The sequence below is a fragment of the Bombina bombina genome, chromosome 2 (genome assembly GCF_027579735.1).
Source record: "Bombina bombina isolate aBomBom1 chromosome 2, aBomBom1.pri, whole genome shotgun sequence".
Lineage (NCBI taxonomy): Eukaryota > Metazoa > Chordata > Amphibia > Anura > Bombinatoridae > Bombina > Bombina bombina.
Window position 1 is genome coordinate 931,708,621 of NC_069500.1, and position 24,502 is coordinate 931,733,122.

Sequence of the window (24,502 nt, forward strand, 5' to 3'; positions counted from 1 at the left end):
GTGAGGGGTGTATTTATAGGCATTTTGAGGTTTGGGAAACTTTGCCCCTCCTGGTAGGAATGTATATCCCATACATCACTAGCTCATGGACTCTTGCTAATTACATGAAAGAAAGTCATTTTAACACCTTCTCAATGAAAGCCAAACGTTTCATACCTCTGTTTGGTAGTCCCCATATTCTGCTTGGAGTGCCAGGGACGCCAGGAGCAAAGTGGTCTCATCATCACAACGCAATCGCTCATCTAAGATATCCTTCCGTTGCTGCAAGTAGTACTGGTGGCACGTAAGGCTGTGTCTAAACAGAAAAAAATATATAAGAACTGATACATATAATCATAAGAATTGAACAAAACAAACTAAAAAGTCATACAGAGAGATTGCTGACCATAATCTCACATTAGGAATGTCAGCAAGAACCCAATATGCATGTTATCCACCTAAAAGAATATTATGGACAATAATCTTGATCTAAATATGAGGTATATAAAGGTATGACATTAGGGTTAAGGCTAGAATTATGGATTGGGCTATAAGATATGGTTAGGGGTTGGAGAATAGGCTAGGGTTAGGGGATAGGCTAGGGTTATGGGATAGGCTAGGGTTAGGGGATAGGCCAGGGTTAGGGGATAGGCCAGGGTTAGGGGGATAAGCTAGAGTTAGGAATTTGGGGATAGGCTAGAGTTAGGGATTGGAGGATAGGCTAAAGTTAGGGATTGGGTATAGGATAGAGTTAGGGATTGGGGAATAAACTAAAGTTAGGGATTGTAGGATAGGCTAGAGTAAAGGTTTGGGTGTTGGATATGAGTAGGGCTAGGGAACACGGTTTAACCTATAGTATGATCTTAATGTTAGGACTAACAACTAGAGTTCAGACTAGGGGTTGAGTTTTATGGATAGGCCCGAAGTTAGTGTAAGGGAAAGAAAATAGGAACTGGGGTTAGGGACTTGAGTTTGGATTAGGGTCATGAGACAGGGTTAGAGATTGGTGTTGGGGCTAACATTAGGGGCTTGGGTTACTGCTAAGGACTTGCGCTAGAGATAAGGACAGTTATTATGGTTAAGAACTGGGGTTAGAGACTAGAGTTAGGGACATGGGTTGGAACTAGCATTAGGGATTGGGGCAAGGGCTAGTGGTTGGAGCGAAGGTTATAGACAGATAGTGTTATGGTTAAGGACAGAGTTAGGGCAAGGGCTAGGGATTGAGCTTAGGGATAGGGACTGGAGCTAGGGTTAAGGACAGGTGTTAGAGTTAAGGAGCGGGTTAAGGACACGAGTTAGGTTTAGAGTTAGAACCAGAGTAAGGGATTTAGGTTAAGTCTAGGAATAGAGTTTGGGGCTAATGCTATTTCTACAACACTGTGGCCATGGTGATATCAATGCTTTAATATTTGGTCAGCCATGATATTTATGCTGGGGAAGGTAATTTCCTGACAAGATCAGAAAAATAAAATAAAAATGAATAGGACAGTACAAGATTTTTTAAAAAACTGCACTTACTGTATAAGGCTAATGTCATCCACAAAAAATTTAACCCGGAAGTACACTGTGAAATTTACAGCAGATTTTCCTTTTTTCTTTGCATCTTCTTTCCAACCTTCTGGAGCTACTTTAGACAGTTTCAGATCAAGATCAATGAAGAAAAATTCATGCTCTGTAACACCAAAGTTCAATTCATGAAGAAATGATGATATATGACACATTGTTATGTTTAGCTTTGAGACTTTTGACCACTATAATATATATATATATATATATATATATATATATATATATATATATATATATATATATATATATATATATATTAAAAAAAAATATTATTATATTTTTTTTTACTTTTCAAAGCCTTTTAATCAAACAAAGGCAAAATAAACACAGTTTTCCATCTACTATAATTGGAATGTGTTATTAAACAAACAGTAAACACTAAATAAACGTTGTCACGAATACCCCATGACTGAGATGCCAAGGGGTTAATTCTCTTTAGCCTGTGAGCTAAAAAAAAAACATTTGTTTTTTCAAGAAGAACTGTGTCCTGTGTTTATGTTTGTTTTTTTTGTGATAAAACTAGACCCCATTATAAATTGTTTCAGATTTCCACTTGAATAAATGTTATCATATAGGCATTGGTGCATTCAAGCAGTAAAAGTGTCGGTTTTAGAGACACAGAACACTGCCTCTTCACAGAAACTGATAAGGTCAATAAAGGGACATGGGTATAATGTAGATATGTGTTTAAAACATGTTATGACATTAGATGAAGGTAAATATGACAACCATGTCATATTTGGTATCAAATTGATTCTCACAATGTAAATAAGAGATTGCCTTTCTGTCTATATGAAAATGGATGTATCTGGCAGAAATTATGATGTGTTCTATAATTTCAGGCAAAGACTTAGAGTTTGTTGACAGTCGTAAAAGATAGGGGGCTTCTCAGCTCCTGCAAAGAGGGTTGGGCAAGCAACCTGATCTCCTGAAAATTGTATAAAGTTTTGTGTTTTAACATGTAAAGTTGTCATTCTTACAAGGGAAGCTGTTCTACAGAGTAAGGACCCATTGCTTCATGCCATCTCCCTGGCACACAGAAACCAAAGATTAGTACAGTATGAGGTTTCTATTTTCTTCTTTTTATTTTGAAAAACTGTTTGCTTGTGTTTAATTTTATTTGTAACAACGTTTTATTAATAATGCATTGTGCATAATAATTTTTGGCATAATAAATCATTCATTTATTGAGCTTTGGCCTTTGTCTAATATTTGAACCATGTTACTGAAAGAGACTGGAGTATTAGAACTGTATATTTTAGGTTATTTTCTGCTAAATTGTATTCTGAGAGTTAATGTGTAAATCTGGGGTTTCCTTAAGGTTTCCCATATCATATAATCTTAAGTGGTGGCAGCTAGATATTATAGTTAGTTTAGTGTGGGTGGCATTAAAGGGGAGTTTTGGGCATTTCTTGTATGTCTAGTACAGACTGAAGAGTGTTGTTAACCCTTGCACCCACTAAACTAAATCACAAGCTTTCCTGGCGTGGCTAGATTGTGACATATTAGTGACAGTAGAAGGGGTCTGATAACCCTTTCTGTGCCAAACAATTGACTGGCGCAGGGTTGGATAACCCTGGTCGTCACAAACGTTGCATACAATTATGTATTCAAAGCAAATATTAGCTAGTGAATATGTAGAAATATGCAGATTTTGAAAAATGACATAAGTTTGAATACTGAAAAAATAAATGTAAAGTTTTAGTGTCCGTAAAGCAATGGGTGCCATGTTGTATTCTAGGTTTCTTTCTCTGCTGAGGCTAATTATGGACAGCTATAAATGTGTATCTCAAATGTGCAACCAATGACTACATGAAATACAGCAATATAAAATCTGGAGCCTGCACTTACACAGTTACAAAACTGGAAGACCACAGTTTTTGGAATTCAATTACAGGAAAAGGGAACTAAATAAATAATGAAATTATATTGCTACATGTTTTAGTATTATAATTAACAATAAAATGTTCTTCTATGATCAAATTTGCTTAGTTCTCTTGGTATCTTTGTAGAAAAGCATATCTAGGTAGGCTCAGGAGCTGGAAGCCAGCTGCTGATTGGTGGCTGCACATATATATATATATATACCTCATATCACTGGCTTACCAGTGTGTTCAGCTAGCTCCCAGTATCTCATTGCTGCTCTTTTTATAATGGATATCAAGAAAACGAAGAAAAATTGATAAAAGAAGTAAACTGGAAAGCTGTTTAAAATTATATTATCTTTCTGAATAAAGAATTTTTTTTAAGTTTCATTTCCCTTTAAACATTTTATATTATGATCTCAAAGTTTTTAATGTCCCATTTAAATATTGACTAACTACACAGCTAGGAAAGTCTTGCTGCAAGCTCAGATGCTATGATTTAAAAATCTACTCTTTATACAGCAAAGTTAACAAGAATATCAAATGTCTTTCAGAAATACCTAAGAGACCACTCGGTGTTAGGAAATGTGTTTCTCTTCTGCATGAGGTGACACTATCATTTTGTTTGTTATTATTGAACTCTTGGTAGGTTTTCTGTGATCATGTTGTGAGAATCACAGAAATAAAAAATAAACAGATAGGAGAATAGGGTAGAATATGTAAAAGCAAATACACAGCTGATAGTACAAGCCCTTTATTTACCAAAAAAAAAACAATTAATTTTCAACTTTTTAAAAGTAAAATCTCCCAGTGATGTTTTTAAATGCTAAAGTTCATATGGCATAACAAGGACTGCTCTACATTTTAATGGTACATCAAACTAAATTTGTATGTATATGCATAAGTTATATAAGCAATTAATTACAGAATTCAAAAAAGACCTACACATATTTAAAACTGTAATTTTATTTAATGATTTGCAAACTGAATTGAAACAACTGATCACTATGTTTAATCTGGTTTCCCTTAAAGGATGACAAGAGCAAACATCAAATTATAAGTACATTAGAAAGTTGTTTTAAAATTGTATGCTCTATCTGAACCATTAAAGAACATTTTTGGGATTCCCTTTAATAGTGGACAATTAGACACTGCCATAAAAGAGTCTATCCATTGGTGCCGTCTAGTATTTTGTGTTGCTGGTTTAGACAATTGCAGCATTTTGTAGGTAACCTAGGTTACAGAATTTGCTTTTCTTTCCTATGGCATGGAGAGTCGACGATTCATTTAAATTACTGGTGGGATATTCACTCCTGGCCAGCAGGAGGAGGTAAAGAGCATCCCAGCAGAGCTGTTAAGTGTCACTTCCCTTGCCCATAATCCCCAGTCATTCTCTTTGCCTCTGTCAAGGGAGGATGTGCGAAGATGGTGTCTTAAGAGATTTAATCCTTTATTGGTTACTTTTCCCTGCAAGCAATGATTTGGGACTATGCTGCGTCCATGTCAATCTCTTTAGTAAGAGTAGTGGTGGCTTTTAGCAGTTAGAAGGTGGCAAGGTAGTCTTTGCTTTACTTCTAACAACTATGCTATCCCTATTATAGAAAACAAAGTTGGTTACTCTTTTTTTTTTCTTTTTCTACAGGTCACTGTTAGATGTGGAGTAATCTGACACACCTGAGAAATTATTCCCTGCCTGACTGCTGCTTCCACAGTTAAGTGCTTTCCCTTCTAGGTTAGAAGGTACCAGCACTCTAGGTGTTAGACACTTTCATTACTGGAAGAAACTTGTATAGTGTGGAGTACATATGTGCTATACAGAGCATCTTTATTTCTGGGCATGGGACATGATAGGGGCACTGCATTTGGGATTTTCTGGCTGATAGGACTTTATTATATAGTGGGCTATATAGTGTCTGGGCTCAGTTTTTTGTGAGTAGTAATCCTCCTTTACAGTTTAGGTGGTGTTTTTTTGTGCCTTATGTTTGCCATGTTTTCGGCAGGATACAATTGCTGTCATATGACTTCTAAGCCGCTCCGCTACAGCTTTTGCTAGAGGGTCAGTTCCTCTCTATGGGAGGTGTTCTTTTTTCTTGGCGTTTTTCAGTTTGTGTGATAGCTGGTGGCGCAGTTCTTTTTATCTTTGCCTTATAAGGGTAAAACATTGTTTGGTCCAGGTCTGACTGAAATAATTTCCGAAATTACAGGTAAAAAGGGCTCTTTCCTACCTCAGGATAAAAAGAATAGGTCTAAGGGTCGCCAGAATTTAAATTTCCGTTCCTTTCGTAACTTTAAGAGTCAGAAGTCTTCCTCCTCCTCCTCTTCCAGGTTGGAGCACTCCAAGTCTTCTTGGAGGTTCAATCAGCCTTGGAATAAAGGAAAGCAAGCCAAGAAACCTTCCGCTGATTCTAAATCCGCATGAAGGGACCGCCCCAGAACCTGTATTGGATCAAGTGGGGGGCAGGCTCTCTTTTTTTCGGCAGGCTTGGATACGCAATGTTCCAGATCCTTGGGCCGTAGACATAGTGTCCTGCGGTTACAGAATAGTATTCAAATCTTGTGCTCCCAAGGGCAGATTCTACCTGTCAAGGTCATCTGCAGACCAGATAAAGAGAGAGGCCTTCTTAAATTGCGTAAAGGACCTATTTTCCCTGGGAGTGATTGTTGGAGTTCCTCTAAAGGAACAGGGGCTAGGATTTTATTCAAATCTATTTGTAGTTCCCAAAAACAAATTCCTTAGGGTTCCGTCCTTCAAAATGGAAACCATTCGTTCCATTCTTCCTTTGGTTCAAGAGGGTCAGTCCATGACGATAATAGATCTGAAGGACGCATATCTTCATGTTCCCATTCACAAGTATCATTACCAGTATCTAAGGTTTGCCTTTCTGGACAAACATTTCCAGTTTGTTGCCCTTACTTTTGGCCTTGCTACAGCTCCCTAGACTTTTCAGCAAGGTTCTGGGGGCTCTACTGGCAATGGTCAGGTCTTAGGGCATTGCTGTGGCACCTTATCTGGATGATATCTAAGTTCAAGCGCCATCTTTTCATCTAGCAAGATCTCATACAGAGATGTTGTTGTCTATTCTACGTTCCCACGGGTGGAAAGTAAATCTGGGAAAGAGTTCCCTTATACCAGATACAAGGGTGTGTTTCTTAGGAACAATTATAGATTCCCTGTCCATTAAGGTTTTTTTTATGGACGTCAGAAAAACATAAATTATGCCTGCCTGATAATTTTCTTTTCTTCAGATGGAAAGAGTCCACAGCTGCATTCATTAATTTTGGGAATTCAGAACCTGGCCACCAGGAGGAGGCAAAGACACCTCAGTGAAAGGCTTAAATACTCCTCCCACTTCCCTTATCATTCTGCCGAGGAACAAGGAACAGTAGAAGAAACATCAGGGTGGAAAGGTGCCTGAAGAACAAAAATTATGACCGCTCCACATAAAAACACTGGCAGGGAGCTGTGGACTCTTTGCATCTGAAGAAAAGAAAATTATCAGGCAAGCATAATTTATGTTTTTCTTTATAAATGGAAAGAGTCCACAGCTGCATTCATTACTTTTGTGAAAACAATATCCAAGCTATAGAGGACACTGAATGCTTAAATGGGAAGGTACAACAGGGGTCAATTCTGAGGGCACCAGGCCTCAAAACACCACCCAACAAAAATCCCGCTTTGTCCGAAGCCAAGAAAAAATTAGAAAGGGAAAAGTCCCTAAGGACACTGACTCGCAGACATACCACAACATTGCTAGAAACCGCAGAAAACAGCCGCAACTGAGCCAACACTCCTCCAGTAGACCTATCGCCCCAAGGTCGGTCCACAACCGTACCCCCTTACAAGAGAAAGGGGAACGACAACCCAAAACTCCCAAAGGGGAGAGGACATGGAGGAACAAACAAGGATTCCTGGAAGACCCCACACAGGGTCAAGAAGATCCAGATAAAAAATGGAAAACCCCAAAAAGCGAGCCAAGCTCACAGAGACCCTAAGTGATCCTGAAAACAAGGGGGGGCAATGCCCAGACCCCAAACTGTACAGAACCACCAGGTTGAGACCGGAAACAAGAGCAGAGAAGAAAAGTTCTCAGAAAAAAACAGAGCAACCACCCCAAAAAAACCTGACTGAAACCGGAGTCCCCAGTCACCAAGAACTCGGAATATTGAAATATTGCCAGTCAACACGTGCATCAAACCCAGAGAGCAACCTCTGACACCACACGCTGCAGTCATAGCGGGATGACTCTGAAAATAAAATACTTGCAGGCAAGTAAAAAGCATCCGAAGATAACCAACACCAACCGACGGACTGCTAATATCCACTACGTGGTTGGAACACCGGACCAGCCCAAACAACAGGCAGGTCTGAAGGACAGAGGTACAGAAAGAACCCCAACCACCGTCCCCAAGATAAAAGGGCATAATGGGGTGGCTTCAGTCACCCCAACAGAGCTCAGGTGCCATCCAAAAGTACCCACAAACAGGTACTCCCAAGGAGGACCCCATAGAGATAGGCCTAAAAAGTCAGAAGCGCCTTATGCTCTATACAGAGACTGCAACCACAGACGGAACAGAACAATCCCAGAAAGGCGGACCACTCTCCATACAGGATAAACCACCTGTTCCAACCACCTGCACACACGACAGGACCAGCACCCTCCAGAGAGAGGAAAACCCCACCTCTTCAAGAAAGGCAAAACACCCCCCCCCCCCCCCCAAGGGAAGGGCACAGACAAATAAGCAGCACACACACAAGGCCAAAGATCTAATTTGAGCCGAATGAAAAACATACAGGCACCACTGATGAATATGAAAAGGAAACTCCCCAAGAAGGGAAGCGCATACCGTTCAAGAACAAGGCAGGCCATGAGGAGCCTAAGTACAGAGCACTCCTGGCCAAGCCGCTAGTAGCTAAACTGGTGAAACCAAGAGTTATAGCCTAAGTTCCCTGGGGAACTGGAGCTCCCGAACCAGCCACAGGATCTATAAATCTAAAAAAATACCAGATAAGGCCATGAAGAAAAAGTACCCATACCACAGCGGGATCCAGCTAGCGAAACCATGGGGCTAACCACTAATCAGAGCAGCCGGCTTAGGCCCAGAAAGATCCAGACAATGGCCCGAGCCCCAGAATTGTTTAGACAAACAATACCACAAGGGATAAAAATAACCTGTAAAGGGAAGAGAACACCCCTGAAAAATGTCCAACTCCTAAGGAGCTAGGGCATGACAGAGCCGCTAAGATTCTAAGCCGAACAGGCGTTCCCCAAACTTCCAGGACCAAGGGGAAACATCGGGGATAAAGTCACCCGAAGAGCGAGGTAACAAAAGTTAGTCTCCATAATATCCTCAGAGTACAAAACCAGAAGACCACATCCAAGGAAAAAGAATACATAGCATCCCAAACCCCGAAAACAGCCCCTAGATGGAGCCAAGATAAGGAGACCACATAGCCTATCATTCCTAATAAAGAACAACTAACCCCCAGAGTAGGAAAAAGACCGCAAGGTCAACCTCTAAGGAGAAGCAGACAAAGTCCAGAGATCTCGACCCGAAGGAAGACTCCTCAAGAAAGAACAAGTCAAAAAGGACAATTCCAATAACCCTAAAAGGGCAAGACCGCCCATAACAGCAGAAATGAGGCCCTAAAACCTCCAATTCCTCAACCCACACAGGGAAGAAAAACACTTAAATCCCGACGATATCAGAACCAACCGAGTGTGACGCACTAGAACTCCACCGAGTCCCAAACGACCAGCTCAAAGGCTGTTGAGGACTGAACCAGTCCCCCATGCCCCACGGACCCATAGGTCCTCTCAGAATGCTTAGCTGACACTTGTAAAAACAAGCTAAGAAAAACACAAATGATAAAGCAATCACTCAGCGCCCTAACCGGACCAGCCAAGCAGAACAGGCGCCACGTGTCTGAAAGAGGCCTCAAGACAGAAGGAGCTGAACCCAATCAGAACCAGTCTGAACCATAGCCATTACTGTCAAGGCCGCAATATTCGGCCCCAGGGAGGGAAAAATAAATGACAGACAACACAAAGGACTAAACGTGTCCCCAGAAACAACTTCCGTAGAAGTAAACAGTGCAATCAAGAAATCGCGAGTATCAATTCCAAAAGGAAAACTTCCGAAGGAATATGAAACCAAACATGAACTTTTAAAATCAAATAAAAGACATCCTAACCGGATTAAATAAAAGAAAAGGCAACCCTTAGGTTTTCGCCTAAAAGGAACAGACACATCCGTAGGATCAGCCTAACGGAACCCTGCTCATCCAAGCTCAGATTGGAAAGGATACTAAATAACCAGACTATAAGATTACTTCATACGCTTATATTTAATTCTATGAGCTATACCAAGAAGAAGACTGAGAACTCCAATATCCATTAAGGATGGGATCGTCCAACAACGCCAAAACGTGCCGTAACAGAACACGAAGGCATGCCAGTCTATAACGAAAAGCACAGCACACTTCCACCAGAGCCTCAGGAACAGTCGTTCCCCCGGAGAGCTGAACGGGCCACCCCATGCCTGGGGGCCCGGGTTGACCGGACACAAACATAACCTTAAACAGACATCTGGAAGCAGCAAATGCACCATCGCCATCAGGATTTGAATACGGAAACGTGCCGCAACCTCCGGAGGGAACAAACCCCCATCCAGGGAAGGATAAGCATAATCTTGGTCACCTGCACGTGTAGCAACAGTAAGTGGTAGGGAACTCGCCACTCGAGGCACAGCACCCCCAGAGGCAGATGGCTCAGCAGCCCCTAGATTCCCCAATACCGATGAATTGAGCCCTCTAGCACGGCATATGGAACATAACTGACTGTCATGTGTCATCTGGGCTGATTCGTATTCATTGCAATGAGTAGAATCTGAATCAGAGACCACTTCAATCTCAACATCAGGATCCTCCATAACTGGGATATGAATACAAAAAAATGGACCAAATAAGAAAAAAATCTAAACGGCACCTTACACCCACAATGGCTGGGGCACTCACCACCTCCTATATACCAGACACCAGCGGACCAGAATTTCTCCGTCGCCACACAGTCAGGAATGCGGAACTGGAGAGTCAAAAACATGACCACACCAAGTCACAAGGTCAACCGTACAGTCCAGAAAAAGCGTGCCCGACCGCAAAGGCCGCGTCACTTCCAAGGCCGTTATGTTCCACAAAACCATGAGCCTAAGTAATTCTACACATAAGCAGGTCGAATCACATAAACATGATTAACCTGCCCCCCTGTTCATATAACCCCCTTTAGGAGATATTAACCCTGGATTCCAAGATACAAATGGAGCCTCACTGATACCCTGATTACTCTAGTTGGTCCCGCAAGGTGATAGCCTCTCGGGAAAACATTTGTAATACAAATCAATCATGAGAAAAGTAAAATGAAACAATCTTACCGGAATCTACGCCGTGGAACAGGAACATGGCCCTTCAAGTATGACAGATAGTAGCCTCGCCTCTGCCATGGATTTGAGAGAAGAAAGCAGGCAGCGAAACTCGTCAACGCCAAATGCTTATGGAGCTGTTAAAAATGAGTCGGGATGGTTTCGCAGAAAGACTCTCCCTGCATCTCCGGACTCTAACTTTCATCCAAGCTCTCACTGAGAGGCTGACAGAATTACTTAAAACTGCAGTCCCATGCCGAAAAGTACTACCCTCCATAAGAGACAAATCGTAAATTCTGACACTTCTCTGCTAACCTCCTGGGATGAAAGGCAAAGAATGACTGGGGGGTGAGGGAAGTGGGGGAGGTATTTAAGCCTTTGGCTGGGGTGTCTTTGCCTCCTCCTGGTGGCCAGGTTCTGAATTCCCAAAAGTAATGAATGCAGCTGTGGACTCTTTCCATTTATGAAAAAAATCCAAGCATCATGCTTCATGCCTTTCTCTCGTCATTGGCTCAATGCATGGAGGTGTTTGGTCTGATGGTTGCCTCCATGAACATCATTCCTTATGCTCGGTTCCATCAGAGAACTCTACAACGATGCATGCTCAGCCAGTGGAACGGGGACCACTCTGATCTCTTGCAAAGGATCAACCTGGACTCTCTATCAAGACACTCTTGGCACATGCTTCCTGAGGCCTTCCTGGGTGATTGTGACAACGGATGCCCGTCTGTTGGGCTGGGTAGCAGTTTAGGGTTTCTTAAAGGGACGGTCAAGTCCAAAAAAAAATTAATGATTCAGATCGGGCATGTAATTTTAAACAACTTTCCAATTTACTTTTATCACCAATTTTGCTTTGTTCTTTTGGTATTCTTAGTTGAAAGCTAAACCTAGGAGTTTCATATGCTAATTTCTTAGACCTTGAAGGCTGTCTCTAATCTAAATGCATTTGACAGTTTTTCACCACTAGAGGGTGTTAGTTCATGTATTTCATATAGATAACTGAGTAAATTTACAGAGAATTGAGCACGGATTGGCTAAAATGTAAGTCGGTCAAAAGAACTGAAATAAGGGGGCAGTCTGCAGAGGCTTAGATACAAGGTAATTACAGAGGTAAAACGTGTATTATTATAACTGTGTTAGCTATGCAAAACTGAGGAATAGGTAATTCAGGGATTATCTATCTTTTAAAACCACAAAAAGTCTGGTGTTGACTGTCCTTTTAAAGGCATAGGGCCTGTGGACTCCAGAGGAGTCTTCTATTCCAATAATCATCTTGGAGTTAAGAGCAATCTTCAATGCCTTGATAGCTTGGCCTCAACTAGCTTTGGTCCGGTTTATCAGATTCCAGTCGGAAAACATTACCTCGGTGGCTTACATCAACTACCAGGGAGGAACTCAGAGTTCCTTGGCAATGAAGGAAGTGACTCGCATTCTACAGTCGGCAGAGTCTCACGATTGCTATCTCTCTGTCATCCACATCCCAGGGGTGGACAACTGGGAGGCAGATTTTTGAGCAGACAGACTTTTCATTCTGGAGAGTGGGCTCTCCACCCAGAAGTTTTTACAATGATAACTCTCAGGTGGGGGGTTCTGGAGTTGGATCTGATGGCATCTCGTCAGAATGCCAAACTTCCAAAGTACAGTTCAAGGTCAAGAGATCCTCAAGCCGTTCTGATAGACACTCTGGCGGATCCTTGGAACCTCAATCTAGCATACCTGTTTCCTCCGTTTGCTCTCCTTCCAAAAGTAATTGCTCGTATCAAGCTGGAGAGAGCGTCTGTGATTCTATTAGCTCCTGCATGGCCTCGCAGGATCTGGTGACAATGTCATCTCTTCCGCCTTGGAGGTTACCTTTGAGGAAGGACCACCTTCCTTCATCAAAATCTGGATTCTCTGAAGATGACTGCTTGGAGATTGAACGTCTAGTTTTGGCTAGACATAGCTTCTCTGAGAAAGTCATAGATACTATGCTTCAGGCTCGCAGAATTTACTATAAGGTATGGCGTAAATACCTTCATTGGTGTGATTCAAAGGGTTTCTCTTGGAACAGAGTAAGGGTTCCTCGAATTTTGGCTTTTCTTCAGGAGGGCCTGGAGAAAGGTTTGTCAGTCAGTACTCTGAAGGGTAAGATTTCTGCAATGACTATTCTTTTGCACAAACGTCTGGCAGATCTGCCAGATGTTCAACATTTTGTTCAGGCCCTGGTCAGGATGAGGCCTGTGTTTAAACCTGTTGCTCTTACTTGGAGCCTTAATCTTGTTCTTAAAGTTTTGCAGCAGGCTCCGTTTGAGCCGATGCATTCTGTTGATATTAAATTACTTTCTTGGAATATTATGTTTCTTATTGCCATTTCTTCTGCTCGTAGAGTCTCTGAACTTTCGGCTCTGCAGTGTGATTCCCCTTACCTTATTTTTCATGCTGATAAGGCGGTCCTCCGTACTAAGCTGGGTTTTCTCCCTAAGGTAGTGTCGGATCACAATATTAATCAGGAAATTGTTGTTCCTTCTTTTTGTCCTAATTGTCCTTCTAAGAAGGAACGTCTTTTGCATAACTTGGATGTTGTGCGTGCTTTAAAATTTTATCTTCAAGCAACTAAAGAATTCTGGCAGACTTCTGCCCTGTTTGTTGTTTTCTCTGGTAAGTGTAGGGGTCAGAAGGCCACTTCTACCACTCTTTCTCTCTGGTTGAGAAGTGGCATCCGTTAAGCGTATGAGACAGCTGGACAACAGCGTCCTGAGAGAATTACGGCTCATTTCACTAGGGCTGTCTCCTCTTTCTGGGCTTTCAAAAATGAAGCTTCTGTGGAGCAAATTTGCAAGGCGGCCACATGATCCTCCATACATACTTTTTCCAAATTCTACAAATTTGATATTTTTGCCTCGGCTGAGGCTTCTTTTGGGAGAAAAGTTCTTCAAGCGGTGGTGCCTTCGGTTTAGGTCCGCCTGTCTTGTTCTCTCTCCCTTTCATTCTCTGTCATCTAGCTTGGCTATTGGTTCTCACTAGTAATTGGAATGAATCGTGGACTCTCCATGCCATAGTAAAGAAAACAAAAATTATGCTTACCTGATAAATTTATTTATTTCCAGGCATGGAGAGTCCACAACCCACCCTTTGTTTTAAATTCAGACTACAGTTTTTTTGTATAAACCTCAGGCACCTCTATACCCTTGTGTTATCTTCTTTTTCTGTTTCCTTTGGCCGAATGACTAGGGTTTATGGGTAAGTGAAGTGACACTTAATAGCTTTGCTGGGGTGCTCTTTGACTCCTCCTGCTGGCCAGGAGTGAATATCCCACTAGTGATTGAAATGAATTGTGTACTCTCCATGCCTGGAAAGAAGGAAATTTATCAGGTAAGCATAAATTTTGTTTTTGGCCTCTCTAAGGAACGTGGTGGGCCCAGCACAATTATTACACAAAAACATGCTAAATTAATTCTGAATGTATATAGCAAAGGTTTTTACTATGTATAATTTACATTTTACATTACTTTCTCAAAGTTCTTTAGGCCCATATGTTGTTTGTAAATGACTGAGAACACATATTTGTGTATTGGGTAATATTCAATGCTGCCTCCTCTATTTACTTTTTTACTTGCTTGTTTCCATAGTTCCTTTCAAGCATTTTTTACAGTGTGTAAATAATGTCATATTTACACTCTGGGGAGTTCCTGCTTGTAAACAAAACTTCTGAACTTGTACATAGCAGAAAAGAGGACATGGCTAGTGAGCTGTGAGACCACCACTGATGATTGGCTTACCGGCTGTGTTTGCTTGGGACCAGCAGTTCTCTGCGGCTCTTCAGCAGGTCGGTAGTTCTCTAACAGCTTAAGAGTATGTCAATTTTTGCACTAAAACTAAATTTATGCTTACCTGATAAATTCTTTTCATTCCTTGGCATGGTGAGTCCACAAATCCATTCTAATTACTAGTGGGAATTAGTAATTAGAATGGATTTGTGGACTCTCCATGCCAATGGGAAAAAATAGCCCTTTCATTACTTTAAAGTGCAAGGCATTAATTACAATGTTTCTAAGACACCTTATTCTAGTTCCCATTAGAATATAACTGTGGCTGACCATAGCCCCGTTTTAAAACACACACACACTCAAATGACCGGCATGTAAACATACAAACAAAATCACAATGCCAGAAAGCTGGACAATGCAGAGTCCTCTTGAGGTTTAAAATTGGGCATTTTTTCAATAACCTACATTTTCAAGTTGTGGCTTGTACACAAATACTTAAAAGGACATAAAAGAGAAATAATATAATGCTGCAACATGCTAGAGCATATAATTAGTGTGCATAAAGGGTTGAACACATACAGTATTTAAAGGAACATGAAAACCACATTTTGTTTTTCATTTAGAAAGAACATGCAATTTTAAACAACTTTCCAATTTACTTCTATTAGCTAATTTGCTTGCTACTCTTGATATCCGTTGTTGAAAAGCATATCTAAATAGGCTCAGTAGCTGCCGATTGGTGACTGCACATAGATGCCTCGTGTGATTGGCTCACCCATGTGCATTGTTATTTCTTCAGCAAAGGATATCTGAAGAATGAAGCAAATTAAATTAAAAAAAGTACATTTGAATGCTGTTTAAAATTGTATTCTCTATCTGAATCATGAAAGAAATATTTTGGGTTCATGTCCCTTTAAAGTCAGCACTTGAGCAGCAATGGTCACAAGCTGATCATTGTCTAGATAGAGAGTCAATCAGGGATATCATATGTGCATAGGCAATGGTAAAGGATTTTTAATTTAATAATAACTAAAAATAATTCTATGGTAAAAAACACTAAAACTATTACAACTAAGTTAAGTGAAATAATCACTATAAGGGGTCTCCATTATTTCCAAAGAATTTATTAGGAACATATAAATATACATATATATATATACATATATACATATATATATATATATATATACATATATATATATATATATATATATATATATATAGCGTAATAAGATGAATATATACAGGTATAAATACACAATCACATATTTTACAACAAAACAGTCTAAATAATACATGGCCACTCTAGCTATCACAACCCTAATTTGTGCAACACTGCTAACTAAATAAAATAATCACAGAGAATTTTAGCCCACGAAATACAAAACCAAATTCTGTAATGTCTAAAATCATCCATCTTCAGCAGATGGGGGGGGGGGGGGGGAGAAGAGAGAGAGAATAGTCTGCTTTCCCATTTTTATGCTCAATTCAAAACAGTAGTGGACCTACTCAACAGAGGGCCCTGGTGCAAAGCCCCCCGAAGGTAACTCATTAATAGCCAATAGCAATACTATACACGCTTCTCTGTAAAATAGTTTTTAGGATAGATAGATAGATAGATAGATAGATAGATGATGGACAACGTGCACTAATAAAAAGCTCCTGTGCATTAGGATTATACACATTCTGCACATGGCTACGCTGCTATGTGCCCCCTCCAGCACTTGGGCCCTGGAGCCACTTCACCTGCTGCACCAATGGTAGTTCTGCCCCTGATTCAAAAGGGTTTGGCTTAGAATATGCCAGTCAAAAGCTATATGGGAGTGTCTTTAAAAACAATGCTAAACACCTGGCCTAAGAGACAAAGGTGTACCTGGGGCAAAGGGATTTTAAAAACATCTATTTAAATATTCCAGGGATAAAATCTGTAAACTACGTCACCAAAGTGTTCAGCTCAGGGGTGGAAGTGCATTGCTGCTCTGGAGATAACTTTAACTATGTGTTTTATTCCTTTTCAGGAGTAGTTACAGACAAGTGATAGTGCAGTAAAAAAAATTTCTAACACAGAGCATCATTTAATTGCTTTTTTAGCATAAAATTTGCAGAAACATTTTTTTTTAAAGAAAGATTTGCTTTATTTTTGTATGAGAATTGGATTTTCAGAAGATCTTTATACAAATCTGTGTAACCTACCTTTTAGGATTGCTAAACCAAACAAGTGATGCTCAACTAGTCCAATATGGGCCACAACCATATCAAACACATCTTTACACGTAGACTTGGTGTCACATGTCAGCTCAAGCCTTTGTCCGTTAAGCAAAATGATGTTCACTTTCCGTCGATTCTCTTCCGTCTTTCCCTTCTTAGCCTGAAAATTTTAATAGTCAAAATGATTTCTGAAAAAACTAATTTATAAAATTAAAAAAAACATAGGAATATCCTCTTACCAAGATTGATCTTGGAAGATCCAGTATGATATATGGTTCCACTGTCATTTTTACAAATTCTGGCCCAAAAAAATTCTAAAAAAATAAATAAAAACAATATATTAACAATACTCCACACATTTATTTGAATAATATTATATTAAAGGGACAGTAAAGTTAAAATTAAACTTTCCTGATTCCAATAAAACAACAACTTTCCAAAGTTATTATCTAATTTGCTTTGTTCTCACGGTATCCTTTGTTGAAAAGCATACCTAGGTAGGCTTGGCGGCAGCAATGCACTACTGGGAGCTAGCTGCTGAGTAATGGCTTCACATATATTCTTCTTTTCATTAGCTCACCCGATGTGTTCAGTTGGCTCCAGTAATGCATTGATGCTCCTTCAACAATGGATACAAATAGAATGAAGCAATTTTTAGAATATACAATTTTAAAAACAACTTTCCAACTAAATGTAGCCAACAATCAGTAAGTGCTTCCCAGGGTGCTAAACCAAAAATGGGCTGGCTCCTAATCTTACATCCCTGCTTTTTCAAATAAAGATACCAAGAGAAGGAAGAACATTTGATAATAGGAGTAAATTAGAAAGTTGCTTTAAATTTAAATCTGAATCATGAAAGAAAAAATATTGGGTTTCATAACCCTTTAACAGACTTGCCTGATATGTTATTGTGTAACAAGTCAACAAAAATGTCTTGTAATGACAATGTGTTTATTGTCTATTTAAAGTGAAGGTCAATTTTCATGTGAAAGTGCCCGTTTTTTAAAAAAAACTATTAAAAACAAGGGCACTTTCATTCATGAAAATTGACATTTCACCCGTTTTCTTAAAATTACTTACCTTTTCTTCTTGAATCCGCTCCAGTGCTTCACCAGCCCGTCCCAAGCCTCTTCATACGTCATCAATGACGATTCCGGCATCCTCCAATCACGGCTTCCCCTGGGGGAATCATTGCCTGAGACAACGCCGTGATTGGAGAAAGCCGGTTTCGTCATTGCTGGTTAAGTAAACCAGGAAGAAGCAGGCAGGGCATCGTTTCAGAATGGCGATCCAGCGTTTCAGAAGAACAAGGTAAGTATTTTAAAATACGGTGCCATGTCAATTTTTATGAATGAAAGTGCCCCCGTTTTTAATAGTTTTTTTAAAAACCGGGCACTTTCACATGAAAATTGACCTTCACTTTAAGAAATGAAAACTACTTTAAAGGGACAGTTTACCTACTGAAGTGTGTATTAAATTGATTACAAATAGCTCCTTTTAATCTATATTGACATTTGAAATATCTAAATTTCCCTGTGATATCCCCACCTATACTGACTATCTAGTCAAAATTAAACTTTCATGATTCAGATAGGGCATGTAAACAACTTTACAATTTACTTTTAGCATCAAATTTGCTTTGTTCTCTTGGTATTCTTTATTAAAAGCTAAACCTAGGTAGACTCATACTCATATGCTAATTTCTAAGCCCTTGAAGGCCTGAAATAAGGGGGCAGTCTGCAGAGGCTTAGATACAAGGTAATCACAGAGGTAAAAAGTGTATTAAAATCAGGGCCGTCTTTAACACAGGGCAAAAGGGGCAGCTGCCCAGGGCCCAGTCTCTGTTGAGGGGCCCAAGAGTTTTTTTTTATGGTTCATACCAGACTGCTGATGTGACATGGGGAACACACACATTCAGTCCTAATACTGTCACAGTCAAAAGTTCTCTGCTTATATATATATATATATATATATTTTTTTTTAAACTGTGCCAGACTGTGCCGGTGTCATGTGACATGCCAAGCTATTGCCATGTGCTGTTTTAAATGTGCACTGTGCAGCACTGAATGCAAAGCCCTAACTCGGCATCCAGCCATTTCCACTGCATCAGAAAAGGTCCTACTGGGGTTACCACTGTTACCAGGTAACTGCTCTGGTTGTGGGGATTGTTTCTGGGTGGGGCTGACTGTAGGCGCATGCAGCAGAAAGCTGGAGCGGCAGGCACATGAGGATTTGAGCATCTGTGCAGCTGCACACACTGCTCTCTTCAGTCTTGAGGCTGTGTGACTCATCTCACACTGTATACATGCAGCCTTGGACAGACAGCATCCTGTCTACTGGTCCCCTTAGCCCTGCTCTTTCTGCTGTGGCCCTAAGATCAACTAACTGAAGTTTGCTAGGGGAACAGTGCTTTGTAGAAAGGTGTCAGTGGGAAGAATAAGTGAGTGCACACACGCCCCTCCCCATACAGCATTGTCTAGTGCAGGGTGAGAGGGAACTTGTTCCTAGCAAAGAAGCGACATGTACTGCTGTGGCTGATATATAGTGTCATGCTGATACTTCACACATTAATGTAAGGTTTATTTTTATAGTTTTTATTTTCTCTCTGTCTCAGATTTTACAGCTTCCCATAGTAGTTCTGCTGTTCCAATCAGTAAACTTATATTTGTCTGCACCTCCATGCTTCCTCCTCAGTCTTTACCTTGCTTTGCTCCTGTTGGCTGCCCTAAATCTCTTTAACCAGCTAACCTCACACCAGAATCACATTCAAAAGAATATTAAATAAATACACAGTGGAGGAATGTATATATTTATTTACTTATTAGTACTGCTTAGGTCCAGTTTCACATATTGCAATTTATTTAATTTTTTAAAAATTATTAGCCCAGCAGTGGATGATCCACCGCTGGGCTAATAATTAAAAAACATAAAAAATAATTTAGTTGTTTTTTGGGATGTTGGGGTGGAGAGCGAAATTGCGTGGGGGGGGGGGCAAGAAATTTTTTGCCCAGGGTCCAGTCAATATTAAAGACGGCCCTGATTAATATAACAGTGTCAGTTATGCAAAACTGGGGAATGGGTAATAAAGGGATTGCCTATCTTTTTCAACAATAAAAATTCTGAAGTAGTCTGTACCTTTAAGTATAGGTTAAAGGGATAGTCTACTTAAGAATTTTTATTGTTTAAAAAGATAGATAATCCCTTTATTACCCATTCCACAGTTTTGCAATACCAAACACTGTTATATTAATACACTTTTTACCTCTGTGATTACCTTGTATCTAAGCTTCTGCCGACCGCCCCCTTATTTCAGTTCTTTTGACAGACTTGCATTTTAGTCAATCAGTGCCCTCTCATAAGTAAGTTATCTATATGGCACACATGAACTAACACCTCTAGTTGTGAAAAACTGTCAAATGCATTCAGATAAGAGGTGGCCTTCATGGGCTTAGAAATTAGCATATGAGCCTACCTAGGTTTAGCTTTCAACAAAGAATACCAAGAGAACTAAGCAAATTTGGTGATAAAAGTAAATTGGAACGTTGTGTAAAATTGCATGTCCTATCTAAATCATGAACGTTTAATTTTGACTAGACTGTCCCTTTGAAGAAAACCAGTGTAAACAACGAAAGCAGAAACAATTAGACTCTCAGTAGAAGAGATAAGCAATAAAATGTTAATTTTCAATTGTTCTAAGTATTGTTCTTTGGTTTACAGAGATAATTTAAAGAATCCTGTCTGTGTACAGAAAGTGATAAAATACAGATATCTAATTTTCCTACAACCTCAACACATTTTATGGGTTGTGGTTTCAAAGAACAAAACCAGCTATTTACAAAAGTAAACAAGTATAACAAGTCATTGGAAAGACATTTAGGGTAAAAACAATTTTACAGTACACCGTCCCTTTAACATTGAAAGTTTCTAAGCATTTGAGTTGCAATTGGAAATCAATTTTCCATATGCTAAAAGGACAAAACAGTTTAAGACTAAATTCAATATTTTCCAGAACAGTTAAAGGGACAGTCAACACAAAAATAGTAACATATCTATAAAGTTGCCCTAGATCGTTTTTTCCAAATATATGCCATTTTTTAAAGATAATCCATTTTCAAGTTAAATCACTTACTTTTCCCCCTGCTGACGTTTAAAATGTCTGTGTAGCTCCGCCACTTTTTCGTCATCTGTGACATCATTAAAATACTGTGTTCCTGTAATTGTTCTAAGTTACTCATAACCTGTTTTTTGCGTATGCGCAATGCGCCTATTGTACTCTGGGCACTTTTTTTACAGGATTATAGGCGCACAGCAGCTGGGGACCAATAAAGTTGATTACAAATAGCTCCTTTTAATCTATATTGGCATTTGAAATATCTAAATTTCCCTGTGATATCCCCACCTATACTGACTATCTAGGCAAAATTAAACTTTTTAAGGAACAAATATTCTGAAAAATTAATTTTAGCAATACTGCAATAAAAACTCTTACAATACATAAGAACATTGTCTTTTTGTATTTTATGTTTAAAATGTCTCCTGCTCACAATAATTATTAGAATGCAGACTAGTAATGAGCGTTCTCACTGTTCTCTGTGAGCAGGGATAGGCACAGACAAAGGTTGTGGCGGACATTTTCCAAAGTAAAGACCTTAGTGAAGGACACCAAGGTACATTTGAAATTAAAAACATTATTTATAGTGTTTGGTGTTATTGTACTGATGCAGATACCACTGATTCTATACCCAGCCCTCCTCTGGCTATACCCATGTGCCAGTGTCACTACTGTGTCATTATATAGTGCTGGGTGTTATTATACTGATGCAGATACCACTGATCCTATAACCAGTCCTCCTCTGGCTATACCCATGTGCCAGTGTCACTACTGTGTCATTATATAGTGCTGGGTGTTATTATACTGATGCAGATACCACTGATCCTATAACCAGCCCTCCTCTGGCTATACCCATGTGCCAGTGTCACTACTGTGTCATTATATAGTGCTGGGTGTTATTATACTGATGTAGATACCACTGATTCTATAACCAGCCCTCCTCTGGCTATAGCCATGTGCCAGTGTCACTACTGTGTCATTATATAGTGCTGGGTATTATTATACTGATGCAGATACCACTGATCCTATAACCAGCCCTCCTCTGGCTATACCCATGTGCCAGTGTCACTACTGTGTCATTATATAGTGCTGGGTGTTATTATACTGATGCAGATATCACTGATCTTATAACCAGCCCTCCTCTGGCTATACCCATGTGCCAGTGTCGCTACTGTGTCATTATATAGTGCTGGGTGTTATTGTACTGATGCAGATACCACTGATTCTATAACCAGCCACCCTCTGGCTATAGCCATGTGCCAGTGTCACTACTGTGTCATTATATAGTGCTGGGTGTTATTATACAGATGCAGATACCACTGATCCTATAACCAGCCCTCCTCTGGCTATACCCATGTGCCAGTGTCACTACTGTATCATTATATAGTGCTGGGTGTTATTATACTGATGCAGATACCACTGATCCTATAACCAGCCCTCCTCTGGCTATACCCATGTGCCAGTGTCACTACTGTGTCATTATATAGTGCTGGGTGTTATTATACTGATGCAGATACCACTGATTCTATAACCAGCCACCCTCTGGCTATAGCCATGTGCCAGTGTCACTACTGTGTCATTATATAGTGCTGGGTGTTATTATACTGATGCAGATACCACTGATTCTATAACCAGCCACCCTCTGGCTATAGCCATGTGCCAGTGTCACTACTGTGTCATTATATAGTGCTGGGTGTTATTATACAGATGCAGATACCACTGATCCTATAACCAGCCCTCCTCTGGCTATACCCATGTGCCAGTGTCACTACTGTATCATTATATAGTGCTGGGTGTTATTATACTGATGCAGATACCACTGATCCTATAACCAGCCCTCCTCTGGCTATACCCATGTGCCAGTGTCACTACTGTGTCATTATATAGTGCTGAGTGTTATTATACTGATGCAGATACCACTGATCCTATAACCAGCCCTCCTCTGGCTATACCCATGAGCCAGTGTCACTACTGTGTCATTATATAGTGCTGGATATTATTATACTGATGCAGATACCACTGATTTTATAACCAGCCCTCCTCTGGCTATACTCATGTGCCAGTATCACTACTGTGTCATTATATAGTGCTGGGTGTTATTATACTGATGCAGATACAACTGATTCTATAACCAGCCCTCCTCTGGCTATACCCATGTGCCAGTATCACTACTGTGTCATTATATAGTGCTGGGTGTTATTATACTGATGCAGATACCACTGATCCTATAACCAGCCCTCCTCTGGATATACCCATGTGCCAGTGTCACTACTGTGTCATTATATAGCGCTGGGTGTTATTATACTGATGCAGATACCACTGATCCTATAACCAGCCCTCCTCTGGCTATATCCATGAGCCAGTGTCACTACTGTGTCTTTGTATAGTGCTTGGTGTTATTATACTGATGCAGATACAACTGATTCTATAACCAGCCCTCCTCTGGCTATACTCATGAGGCAGTATCACTACTGTGTCATTATATAGTGCTGGGTGTTATTATACTGATGCAGATACCACTGATCCTATAACCAGCCCTCCTCTGGATATACCCATGTGCCAGTGTCACTACTGTGTCATTATATAGCGCTGGGTGTTATTATACTGATGCAGATACCACTGATCCTATAACCAGCCCTCCTCTGGCTATATCCATGTGCCAGTGTCACTACTGTGTCATCATATAGTACTGGGTGTTATTATACTGATGCAGATACCACTGATCCTATAACCAGCCCTCCTCTGGCTATATGCATGTGCCAGTGTCACTACTGTGTCATTATATGGTGTTGGGTGTTATTATACTCATGCAGATACCACTGATTCTATAACCAGCCCTTGTCTGGCTATACGCATGTGCCAGTGTCACTACTGTGCATCTGTATAATAACACCCAGCTCTATACAAAGACACAGTAGTAACACTGGCACATGCGTATAGCCAGACAAGGGCTGGTTATAGAATCAGTGGTATCTGCATGAGTATAATAACATCCAACACTATATAATGACACAGTAGTGACACTGGCACATGGGTATAGCCAGAGGAGTGCTGGTTATAGGATCAGTGGTATCTGCATCTGTATAATAACACCCAGCTCTATACAAAGACAGATACACATCCAGTATTTCACTCAGGCTTTATTTATTCCATAACTTATCACCCAATATCGCTAGCAGTCTCTTGACAAGTCACTAACTTTAATCACACTACATATTTTTTTTTATTCCTATTATTTAATCAGAGAAAAAAGATATACTAAGGTTGTAGCGGACACTGCAAGGGCTAGTCACGGACACCAGTGTCCGTGTACGGACACCTTGTCTATCCCTGTCTGTGAGAGCCGGTACTTGCGCCACAGGTTCTCTATTAAACCACTTATATATTATGTAACTGAAGGTTCACTTAGAAACCACATAATAAATAATCTAAATTGCATCACAGTCAAAGGGACACAAAACACCTTTGAGACTGTAATATTAAAAGTTTTATTATGTTTCATAAAACAACTTTATTGGTCCCCAGCTGCTGTGCGCCTATAATCCTGTGAAAAAGTGCCCAGAGTACAATAGGCGCATTGCGCATGCGCACAAAAAAAGGGTAATGAG

General features: G+C 40.1%; 1 protein-coding gene across 2 annotated transcripts in view; it reads right to left on the reverse strand.

Moving 5' to 3' along the window:
• PTPN13 (protein tyrosine phosphatase non-receptor type 13) overlaps positions 1-24,502 on the reverse strand; it is a 565,956-nt gene that overhangs the window by 205,298 nt on the left and 336,156 nt on the right. For both annotated transcript variants that reach the window (XM_053703380.1, XM_053703379.1), the window contains exons 11-14: positions 17,023-17,097; positions 16,769-16,943; positions 1,498-1,651; positions 157-295 (exon numbers count right to left, since the gene is read on the reverse strand). In XM_053703380.1, coding sequence (XP_053559355.1) covers positions 157-295; positions 1,498-1,651; positions 16,769-16,943; positions 17,023-17,097 — 543 coding nt within the window. The remainder of the gene's footprint in view (positions 1-156; positions 296-1,497; positions 1,652-16,768; positions 16,944-17,022; positions 17,098-24,502) is intronic.